The 12,355-nt window shown below is 34.9% G+C and overlaps 2 protein-coding genes across 2 annotated transcripts in view; both read right to left on the bottom strand.

Annotated features, from left to right (window-relative positions):
- The window catches only part of LOC136036708 (phosphatidylinositol 4-phosphate 3-kinase C2 domain-containing subunit alpha-like), a 144,048-nt gene that overhangs the window by 63,518 nt on the left and 68,175 nt on the right, over positions 1 to 12,355 (bottom strand). The window contains exons 11-14 of the mRNA XM_065719037.1: positions 11,966 to 12,154; positions 6,533 to 6,762; positions 2,524 to 2,912; positions 1,491 to 1,620 (exon numbers count right to left, since the gene is read on the bottom strand). Of these exons, the coding sequence (XP_065575109.1) occupies positions 1,491 to 1,620; positions 2,524 to 2,912; positions 6,533 to 6,762; positions 11,966 to 12,154 (938 nt within the window). The remainder of the gene's footprint in view (positions 1 to 1,490; positions 1,621 to 2,523; positions 2,913 to 6,532; positions 6,763 to 11,965; positions 12,155 to 12,355) is intronic.
- The window catches only part of LOC136036707 (zinc finger protein with KRAB and SCAN domains 1-like), a 264,716-nt gene that overhangs the window by 216,159 nt on the left and 36,202 nt on the right, over positions 1 to 12,355 (bottom strand). The gene's annotated exons all lie outside the window — the stretch shown is intronic.

The raw sequence follows: 12,355 nt of genomic DNA, 5'->3' as shown, positions 1-12,355 counted from the left end.
TCCAAATTCATTCTAACCTACTTAACTTTATCGAGGTCGTATCCAGGGATGGAAATGAAAGGTTTTGAACCAAGCCCCGAAATTTTTGTCCGACTCGTAAAAATGCAACAAAAATAAATATAAACGAATTTTTGAAATTTGTTTATATTAAAATTTGAAAGTTTTTTGTACCCCCTCCCCCCCCCCCTAAAAAAAACCCACCTTCCAAAAAATCCTGGATACAGCTCTTTTTTCATATCCTCCCATGAAGTTCTGGTCCCCTTCAGATCTTTTCTCATCCCATTTTGGAAAAACCTGCTTTTCGTCTGGAACAAGGTGCATGGCAAAGAAGAACAATCTTTGGCAATCTATCCTCTGTAAAATAGGACCATGTTCTCTCAATACAATCTTAGAAAGTGGATTTGAACCATAATTTTCGCACAGCTTATAGTTTAAAACAAAGTCAGTAGGACGGGCATTTAAAACTATCCTTAGACAATTTTTATAGTAAACATTTAACATATCTCCGTCAATTCTTTCTAAGCGTCCATAATTCAGAGCCGCATACGACCATTGTCATGAAGCAGGGGTGTTATTTATTATGGGGTAGGGCGAAACTACCTTTTCCAAACCTCGCCCTCCCCCCACAATTTGCCCCAGCTGAAATTTATTTTCTTTCAAAATCTTGTTAAAATTAAGAAAACCCACAATAATTCAAAGATGCACAGAAACGGGAAAATTTTCTATAGTATATCTTAACCTTTATGGTGCTATATGGCTCTTTTTTTAGTTTTCACTGTCATTTGCACTTGATTTGGGAAAACTGACTCTGACTTGCCCCCCCCCCCCCAAAAAAAAAAGATATTATGCCAGTGTCATGAAGGCCCGATAAACAGCCTCTAAAGTAAAATTGTTGGATAAAATTGTCAATTATCATTTTATGCTTCTGTGTGCGACACAAAGGATCCACCATGACGTTACCCCAAGGTTTAATTAGACTTATTTAATTTATTCAATTGAACAATTAAATTCTTAGTTCATAATAAGCAGCACGTTTCTATTAATAAGATTGCCATATGACAATTTGAAGATTCAAATTTTCTTTCAGTGTCACTTTTCAACAGGCCTAGTAGTGAAATCCGCAATTTTAAAATGGCAAAATAGGGAAATTAGCAATTTTAGACTGGCATACCAGTGAAATTGTGAAATCGCTAATTTTAAATTAGCATAATAGTGGACTAAGCATAACAGCAGAAAAAAAATGAACAACTCCAAGTAAAAATACAGCTAACAATCCATTTCTTTTCGTCAAGCAGCAGCATTCAATCTTCCGCAAGAGATTTTTGCAATCTAGACAGGGATTTAGCGTCAGCATTGCCAGACACTAACCTAAGAGCCTAAAAATCGAATTATATTAAAAAAAACCCAATGGAAGTTTCACATTAAGTAAAAATCATAGCTTTAAAAGAGAAGTACATGTTTTAAAAAGGTAAAAAGATAAATTAAGTTACCTGCTTTATGCCCTGTGGGGATACACTTAAAGACTACCATTTTTAAGTCGAGTCCTTCTCGAAGCCAAATTTTGTCCATTAATCTGACCATTTGCAAAGTTATCATATCTTGACGAAGGTCGTCTCCCAGCTAAACAAAAAAAATATTTTAAATATATTCTACTACTCCTACTAAAAACTTGCTGCAGCACAAAGCCAAGTGAAGCCAATTTTCTGTCGGGGGAAATTTCACATTTAATACAGCATGTAAAATATGACTTAAGAAAACATTAAAAATACCATTACTGAAAGCATAAAAAAAAGAAAAAAAATATTCGACGGAGATGTAAATTGGATATGTTTTAATCATAACAAACAGAATCTCGAACACTAGAAAAAAGATATTTTCTATGTTGTACGCAAGATGCATTTACTTCGTTTAAGTGGGCTGAAACCTCCACCTCCTAGAGATTTTGTGTGCTGCAAACTTTGTCCTATCATACAGCATAAAACCTGGTAATTTATTATCTTAGTCGTGTAGCTTTCGACTCTTGCCAAATTAGAATAAACAAAATTGAGATATTGTGTGACTATTATTACCTTTAGTTCATTAAAAAAGAAAGACATAAGAAAAAAATAAAACGCTACATCATGAAGATAATTCATTTGGAAGAAGCTAAAAAATTACGCTCCACAGAAGTTAACGATCTTTGGGATCCAGTGCTTTGGGGACTGGATAAAACCACTCCCAAAATGATCCCTGAACAGTTGCGAGTCCGACAATGTGCATTATGTCTATATTCACGAGGTTGTTCCTGATAAAAAAAAAAGAGCACACAATGGAAGAAAACAGGCGATATATTTAGAACAAGAAAAAAAAATGGAAATTATTGCTAGCTCTTATTAGGTTTACTTGATGTAATCACAATAAACTACGGTGTATGTCTATGGCCTTTATGGAGATATCATCTAAATGTTTGCATTTATGCTTTGTACAATTTGTGATTTATAACTCGCGAGCATCAAAATTAAAATAGAACTTAAAATACATCACCTTAAAGATTGCTGAAATTCCTCCACCTCCCCTTTCTGGTGTTTTAAACGCCAACTTCAAGGGTACCGTAAACGACGTGAAGTAGGAACAACCATTAAGGTCAAGCCCACACACTTTATGGCCAAGACTTAAAGGCAGACTACTAGGTCGGTCCAGTAGATAGTAGTGCATCGGTTCCAACTCCTTCAACAAAGTATTTTGACGAGCGGAATCTTTTGTGCTCTTTACGATCGTGGCAGTGCTGGATAAGTTTTTGACAAGCAGCTGTTGAGCTATAAAACATTCCCGCAGTGCATTACCAGACAGGGCAAGCAGAGCCTGAAGGAGGATGCGGTAGCGACGAAAATGGTGCCACTGAGATGACATCGTCTCAAGAGGACTAAAACTTACTTCAGTACCCTGGGAAAAAGAAGACCTTCAATATTCATTAAATCTCAATTCAATCTTACTTAAAAAAGGGAAAATCCGCAAAACAAATCTGGAAAATCATTTGATTTTACCACACTACAAAGCTTTTGTTAAATTCAGATTCAAAATAGGAACTATCTGAGTGGAGTTCCATTAAATAACTTTTTTTTAAATCGGACGGCAGGAATTTCGATAGCCGAAGTAATTTTCAAGGGCTTTCAGAACCTACCTTTCTTCTATAGGCTGATCACAGGTTTAAGATTCTTAATAATAATATAATGGTACGGAGAGATTGAATAGTATTTAAAATTTCAGGTTGATACCTAGCGTTTGACGGCACAAATCTTTTTGTTGTTTCCGTGATTGTCATTCGGATCAAATTATATACTTATATGCTAAAACGTAAATTTTTTTTAGAACAGACTTGAACAAATTGGCAACAAATAAGCTAATTTATTTTTCGGTTTATGTCACGTCGATTTTTTGCTTGATTTTCCAGGCCGAAGAAACAAATATTTGAGTTCGAACTCAAAATAATAGCAATGAGTATAAACTTTTTAACTAGATGACAAGAAGTTCGGCTACCCAAGAGATTTTCAAGACTAATTGGAGCTTAACTTACGACTATAACTTTACCAAATTATAAAGTCTCTTAAGACTAAGACAATAAAATTGCATATTATTTAGGAATCTAGCTTGACACAAAATTTGAAGAAATTTGACAAAAAATTGCTAAAAATTTGCTTGTCATTCAATTAAATTATATACTTTGGCACCAAGCCTAGAAATTTGAAAAGCAGACTTGGTCAAATTCAGTACAGAAAGCCTAATCTATCCTTTAATTTGTCAGGCAGAGTTATGTTAAGATCTTTGGTATATAGTTGCCTACAGTACATTTGGTACAGTTTGAATATATAGAACAAACTGGTTAATAAAAGACTAAGCAATCTCCTGAGTTGCTTCATTTCAAAGAATGCTAATCATTACGATTCTAAGCTATGAAGCTTGTCACATTTCTCTAAATATTTACTAAAAATGCTTCAAATTAGAAATAAAGATAAACTCACATATAGCGTATCTCCAGGCAGTTCTTGTACCAAAAGCCAAAATAAAGTATGAGCAACACGCAAGGACATCAGTGACCTCTCTAAAAGAAAGCGAATGAGTGGCGAAGGGCCACTCGCTCAAGCTGATTTTTGTTTTCAAATACTCCAGAAGAGCTGACTTTGTTCCTGTCCAAAGCACAACCATTCCAGATATGGCACTTCTCTGGAATATAGAAGGTGCATATGGAAGAAGCTCATGGGAAAGCAAATTCTTTAGATGGTGAAGTCCTCTTTCGCCTGTAAAGTCAACACTCACCAATACCCTTTTGACAGTTTGAAGTTCAACATTGGTAAGGCTATTTACAGCACTAGAAGTATTGGTTGCTTTTTTCTGTTTTGCCTTCTCATTATTCATGACCTTTACTTTGCTAAAGGCACCTTTTTCACCGTCCAAGTAGCGATCAACCGCTCTGCTTCCAACAGATCGCACACTGAGGAGACTGTCAGCTATCTCACTATCAACTGTCTCAAGCGTATAAATATTCAGCATATCTTCGTCAGTGGATCGAAAGGGATTGAGCCTGGCTTCCAGAACAGACTTCACTTTATCAACAGCCATGTGTTGCCGCAGAACGAAGGAAGGGTGATCTTCGTGGTGAGAGGAGTCAAACTCAGTCTGGGGAACAATGCGTAGCATCTCAGTGAATGTAGACGAGACTGAGGCACAGAACGGAAGAGTTAAAGTCCACTTCACCACTTCACTTTTTAACTGGATGATAAGAAGTTCGGCTACACAAGAGATTTTCAAGACTAATTGGAGCTTAACTTACGACTATAACCTCACCAAATTATAAAGTCTCTTAAGACTAAGACAATGAGATTACATATTATTTAGGATTCTAGCTTGACACAAAATTTGAAGAAATTTGGCAAAAAATTGCTAAAAATTTGCTTGTCACTTTATTGTTTGTCATTCAATTAAATTATATATTTTGGCACCAAACCTAGAAATTTGAAAAGCAGACTTGGTCAAATTCACTACAGAAAGCCTAATCTATCCTTTAATTTGTCAGGCAGAGTTATGCTAAGATCTTGGGTATATGGTTGCCTACAGTGCATTTGGTACAGTTTGAATATATAGAACAGACTGGCTAATAAAAGACTAAGCAATCTCCTGAGTTACTTCATTTCAAAAAGTGCTAATCATTACGATTCTAAGCTATGAAGCTTGTCACATTTCTCTAAATACTTACTAAAAATGCTTCAAATTAGAAATAAAGATAAACTCACATATAGCGTATCTCCAGGCAGTTCTTGTACCAAAAGCCAAAATAAAGTATGAGCAACACGCAAGGACATCAGTGACCTCTCTAAAAGAAAGCGAATGAGTGGCGAAGGGCCACTCGCTCAAGCTGATTTTTGTTTTCAAATACTCCAGAAGAGCTGACTTTGTTCCTGTCCAAAGCACAACCATTCCAGATATGGCACTTCTCTGGAATATAGAAGGTGCATATGGAAGAAGCTCATGGGAAAGCAAATTCTTTAGATGGTGAAGTCCTCTTTCGCCTGTAAAGTCAACACTCACCAATACCCTTTTGACAGTTTGAAGTTCAACATTGGTAAGGCTATTTACAGCACTAGAAGTATTGGTTGCTTTTTTCTGTTTTGCCTTCTCATTATTCATGACCTTTACTTTGCTAAAGGCACCTTTTTCACCGTCCAAGTAGCGATCAACCGCTCTGCTTCCAACAGATCGCACACTGAGGAGACTGTCAGCTATCTCACTATCAACTGTCTCAAGCGTATAAATATTCAGCATATCTTCGTCAGTGGATCGAAAGGGATTGAGCCTGGCTTCCAGAACAGACTTCACTTTATCAACAGCCATGTGTTGCCGCAGAACGAAGGAAGGGTGATCTTCGTGGTGAGAGGAGTCAAACTCAGTCTGGGGAACAATGCGTAGCATCTCAGTGAATGTAGACGAGACTGAGGCACAGAACGGAAGAGTTAAAGTCCACTTCACCACTTCACTTTTTAACTGGATGATAAGAAGTTCGGCTACACAAGAGATTTTCAAGACTAATTGGAGCTTAACTTACGACTATAACCTCACCAAATTATAAAGTCTCTTAAGACTAAGACAATGAGATTACATATTATTTAGGATTCTAGCTTGACACAAAATTTGAAGAAATTTGGCAAAAAATTGCTAAAAATTTGCTTGTCACTTTATTGTTTGTCATTCAATTAAATTATATATTTTGGCACCAAACCTAGAAATTTGAAAAGCAGACTTGGTCAAATTCACTACAGAAAGCCTAATCTATCCTTTAATTTGTCAGGCAGAGTTATGCTAAGATCTTGGGTATATGGTTGCCTACAGTGCATTTGGTACAGTTTGAATATATAGAACAGACTGGCTAATAAAAGACTAAGCAATCTCCTGAGTTACTTCATTTCAAAAAGTGCTAATCATTACGATTCTAAGCTATGAAGCTTGTCACATTTCTCTAAATACTTACTAAAAATGCTTCAAATTAGAAATAAAGATAAACTCACATATAGCGTATCTCCAGGCAGTTCTTGTACCAAAAGCCAAAATAAAGTATGAGCAACACGCAAGGACATCAGTGACCTCTCTAAAAGAAAGCGAATGAGTGGCGAAGTTTCCAGAGTTTCGAATTTTAGCGCCTGAAGAATTTGTGGAAGAAGATCAACAAGCTCGTCCGATGAAATACCTTTGAGCCAGGCAACTGCTGCACATCGCACTTCAACGTCCGGGAAGCTGGAATTTCATATTACTATATTTCTATCATACCAATTTTTCTTTAGCGCAACCCTGGTGCTAAATGTCAACTCCCTCTCACAAAAAAAAAATGTCTTAAGGGAAAAGAAAAAAGAAACTAATTCTATGAAAAGCTCAACCTTTAGATGGGACATACAAAAGCTAAAAAATCTTTTGAGCTCACTAAAATTGAGCTTGAAATATTCGGAAGTATTTACAAAATGAAACACTAGATTAAAAAAAAAAATGGTGAGTTTTTTTGGTGAAAAATAATGTGAATAATTGACAAACAGTGGGACCACACTGTAGCTTGTTGTATTACAAATTATTGCAGAAAAACTGAAACAAACCACTTAGCCGTAATGAAAGAAAGCTAAAATATATTTATTATTAATACACATACAAACATACAATAATACACAATGCTAATCCTCCCAAAGGTTCCCTGTATTGTAAAGAAAATCATGCTGAAACAAAATATTTATGCAGTCTTTTATAAATAAGCTCCTGGAAAACAAAGGAGGAAAAAAAAAATAATAGAATGCTTTCTTTTCCTTTGACTAGAATCATTTGTTTCCTCTTTTCCCAAAAAAAATTTCTTATATAATTTCACCGTGGTTGCTGATTAACCCCGTTTCTCCACTCCCTATATAGTTCCTTTGACTGATAGCCGTCCTGGCCGAGTGGGTTGGAGCGCTGGATTCGGGATCCCTTGTCTGAGAGGACACGGGTTTGAATCCCGGTGTACCCAATTCTTCAATCTGGGACGGGGTTCAGTGGCGTGACTCTGTAAGCTTAGCCAGAGTCGACCCAGCTCTAAATGGGTACCTGGAGAAATCTGGGGAAGGTAAACAGGAAGGGTGTGCGAAAGCACAGGATGGCTGACCCCCAACCCCCCTGGCTGAAGGGCCAAGAAACGGAGATCAGCACCGCCGGTAGGGACTGTAAAGTGTAATGCCGTATCCTTATATAGTTCCATGATTTCTAATTCAACCTTCGAGTGAGAATCGCATGTTTAAACTGATTAGTTCTTCATAAAATTATAAAGGATATGCAAAGACAAGTACAACCGCTTACAGTTCACCGCAGCTTCTTTTCCATCTCAATATATTCAAAGCTTCCCCCTCACCTATCCACTGGGGTCCCAACCCCCAGGCCGTACCCAGTATCTTGTTCAGGGGGGGGGTGTACAATAGAAAACTTTAAAAAAGGCACCATAAATTTATTTATATGTGTTTTTGTTGCGTTTTTATGGGTCAAACTAAAATTTCGTAAGGGATCAAACCCTCTACACCCTTCTGGTTATGGCCTTGCCAACCCTATACGGGGATAATTCAATTTTAGATTGGATCCATGTAAAGGGCTGATAATAAATTTTTGTTGATTTTCATATAATTTATTATTTATTTTAATATATTTTTTTTATTCTTAATAAATTTAGGCTCGTAAGAAGAAGAAGACAAAATGCCCTCCAAGAAAATTGGCTTTTTACATAAGAAAAAAGTTTTTTTTTGTCAAACACATATAGGAACAAAAAAGGGGTGAAACAATTTTGAATGAAGTGTTAGTGTCAATATATCTTAAGGATGAAATACTTACCTTTTAGGCCATAGAGCCAAGTAAGGGGGGGGGGCTTATTTAATATTTTTGTTGGATTAATAAATCTTACCTTACAATTATCTTATCACTTTTCCAAGGCCGACTTTTAAACATCCGAGTTCAAAACCAAAGTCTTAGAAAAAAAGACATCTAGACACCAAAAAAAAAAAAAAAAAAAAAAAAAAAAAAAAAAAAAAAAAAAAAAAAAAAAAAAAAAAAAAAACCAGCTTATAATATCTTGTGCAACATTCAACGGTGATAAATAACAAAACTTAACGGCAGTTCATCATAAAAAAATAGGAGGCCCTTTGGAATTTTTTTTATTTTTTTCATTCCTTTTTCTATTTTTAATTTTTCAAAATCAAAAATTAAGTGAACACAAAATTGTGTTTCTCAGGAACTTGATGTATTGTTTGAAACTTGCAGCTTTTTTGGCTGAAAAATAAAATTTGGTGCCTAATTTTGACAATTCAAGTTTTCAATAGAAAGAGATGCTGCTGTCATCTACACAATCAATATAATTTTGTAAAACGGAATCCGTAATTGTTCGACATTGCTTGGGATTCTTTAAAATGATGTTATATGCGTTCTGTACTATACCTCGAATTTTTAGATACAACTATACAGACCAACTACCCTCTTCCTCTGCTGGTTTGGTAGAGTTTAAGCTTGCTTTTCATTCCTACCCAGCCCACAGTCCACCAACAATTTTACAACTATTAGAAAAAGAATGCAAGTCAAAATAGTCCCAGAATTGTTGTGTGAGCATTTGTAATCTATGGCTGTAAATGACAAAAGAAAAGAATTTTTCACCCTAGGAAGTTTTTATATTCCACTGGGGATACGCCAACAGTTCATGTCAAAGGTGACGCATTTGTGTTTCTGTTACAGAGGAGGCAACTCTTATAAAGAAAAAAGAGCGTCTTCTTGTATAAGAGAATGTGTTTGCATTTTAGCTTTTAAAAAAAGCCACCAAATATCACAAGGAAGTCCAGAGCCACAATTTTGACTCAGAAACATTCATTATAGCTATGGATATTCTTCTGAGAGTACCAAAGACATCAAATTAAAAACACGAAAAAGAAAACAAACCACTGGTGTTCATACACCATTGGTTTACACCACCGGTGTAATTAGACACCAATCTTCCTTGCAATAGAAGTTAAATTTTAGAACCTAATTTTACAGAGCCAGGGAGGACAATTTTGAGCAGGGTACATCACGTAAGGGAGACCTAAAAATGAGCTTTATCCGACGGATGAATCATCGCCACATGGAATAGCCCCCCAGTAGAAGTAGTCCCTAAAAATTCCTCGCTTGAAATATTCAGGAAAAGGTATGACAAATCCACCAAAACTGAGAACTAAATAGAGGGAATTACCAGGCCTATCAGTATGTCATCATTGTTGATGGAGCCGCAGAGATTTTAATCAAAGAAATTACATCACTGCAATATCGACTGCAACAACAAAAATACAATAAAATAATTGCTACGCCAGAGAAACTTAATTATACTATTAACAAGGAAATTTAATAAGTCAATATGATATTAAAAGAAGAAACCATAATCTAATTTTTTAGAAAGTTTCGAGGCTTACTTTTTTAATTTCACAAACATGGTCAATTATAAAGTAGCGATTCGCATGGTTCGACCCAAAAAACAAGAAGGCAGTAGGCTACTTCAGATTCCTCAGAGACAGTACTGTTTTACAAGGAGAGTAAATCCCGTGGCCTTTCATATTTTCAGAGTTGTAATGGGGCGTAGAAATAAGGACTTATACATTTTTTCTAAAGAATTTTCGTCGATTCATATACGAAGCATTTTTTTAATGATTTTGTAAAAAAAAAGTATAACTAAATTGTTTGTAGCGATTGTGTCCTTGGTCGAATTTTTTCGCTGATATGAATAAGGAAAATCTGTGAAAATAAAAACAAAGATAAAAAAATGTGGCTTCGTTTTATCTTTCCTCAGTTTCATCAAATTTTTCATAAATTTCAGTAGAAAAAAAAAACAAGCTATAAAATAGTTGAAAAAATTGCCTATTTTCAATATTTAGAATACAAAACAATTATTTTTTCGATACAAATAACAAAAATCTTGAAAAGCCAGTTCTAAAAATTGTGTTTTTTCTTTAATGTACTTAAAATTTGGAATTTTTTTTTCTTAGTTTAAACAAGAGCAATCTACTGAAATAAGTTTTAATCGATTTTATTATTTAGAACATATAGAGTTCGTTCGGACTTTCCACTTCAACTACAGTTTAACACTAGTAAATAAAAATAACAATGCTGCATTCGGACATTGGAAAACTGTGGTTTAACTAAAGTAAACTTCAAGCGTTTTACCCTCCTTAGTCACAACTAAGGAGCCCCTGAGCCCTAATTGACTTCCGTAGCTCATGTCATTGAGCTAAGTTAGGCCATAGTTTCTTAAGGATGTTTAAAATTTCCCTTACAGATTTTAGATTTTTTTTTCTAGAAAGGTTGTTTCAGAGCAACTAGGAATTAAAAAATTACAAAAAACATTCACACAAATCAAATAAAGTAAGAATTAACAAAAAAAAGAAAACAAATAGGCATAGAAAAATAACAGGATAGAAAAGTTTTCATCTTAGAAAATCTAATTTTTTCAGTTCCTTGTTTCGGGTTTACACAGTTTAATCGGTTTATTATTCAATTCATACTGAACTAAAAAAAAACGAATGAAAAAAAAAATATAATGTCAAAGGTTATATTATCTTTAAGAAATGAAATTGTCTCAAGTTCCTGTTGCAGGCATTCGTGTAACTTGTCTGTTGGCTCACCTCAACGCAACAGTTTTTAAATTAGCAGGTAAACTGCGCAAAGGATAAAAAGTAAACAATTCAAATACAGGCAGAATTGATAAACAGAATTGAATGATACAATAGAATAGAAGACAGAAATGGCAACGACTTTCCCACTCTTCCAACTTTCCTTAGATAATTCATCTTAATGTTTTTATTTGAACCCTCCCCCCTCCTCCTCCATATTGATACACTATATGATACTTAGCAAGTGCTGAGATTGTCCAGGTATGTCTATAATATTTTAGTAATAAAGATTAATTATATATTTAACGCATTTAATTTGCATTATATTCAGATTTTTAAACAGATACAAATGCTAAAATATAAACAATGGGCAATATTAGTCGATTGAATATGAAATTAAAAACAAATCAGTTTGCCCTTTTGGGTGGTTGACCCTTTATTGGGTAATTTCTACTGCTTTACAGACGTCATGAATCGATAAAAGGCACCATTATCCTATATGGTACATTTAGCTTAGAAACTGTTTTTTGAAGGGAATATGTTTCAAATTATGAATTCAAAAAAAAATTTAGTTCAAAAACTGATATTGCAAAAAAAAAAAAAAAAAAAAAAGCAGGTGTCACGGAAAACTTTTTTGGAACAAATTATAAGTTTCCAATTCAGGTAATTCGCTCTTAAAAAACACCTACCTTAATATGATATTTGATACACTATTTCAACAACCTCCTTTTCATCCTGTTTAGAGAATACGTGAAATACATTCGTAATTTTACACCACGTAATTCAATAGTTCAGATATTCTGTGAACTTACCAAGGAAGAAGAAGTTGAATAGCATCCACTGGGGACAAAGATCGCCAGCTCTCTACCATTCCGTAGATCTCAGTGAGACTTTCATGATCCCAGCAACGGGCCGAGGAAAGAACTTTTGGCAAGGCTCTTGGCTCTTGAGTGAGATATTGACGCTTTTCCCACAAAACCTCACGTCTAAGTGCAGGCAATCTGCGAATAAAACTATTGTTGAAAATCAAATTTACATTAAAAAAAAGATTTAAACAAGGAAACAAATTAAAAAATAAACGTGAAAAGAGATATTAACATCAAACAAATGAGGGAGAAGAATTACCCCTGGAGAATTTGTGGAAGAAGATCAACAAGCTCGTCCAATGAAATGCCTTTGAGCCAAACAACTACTGTTGTTTG

Source organism: Artemia franciscana, chromosome 15 (genome assembly GCF_032884065.1).
Source record: "Artemia franciscana chromosome 15, ASM3288406v1, whole genome shotgun sequence".
NCBI lineage: Eukaryota > Metazoa > Arthropoda > Branchiopoda > Anostraca > Artemiidae > Artemia > Artemia franciscana.
Note: the sequence above shows the minus strand (reverse complement) of the source record. Positions and strands in the feature narration are given on the sequence as shown.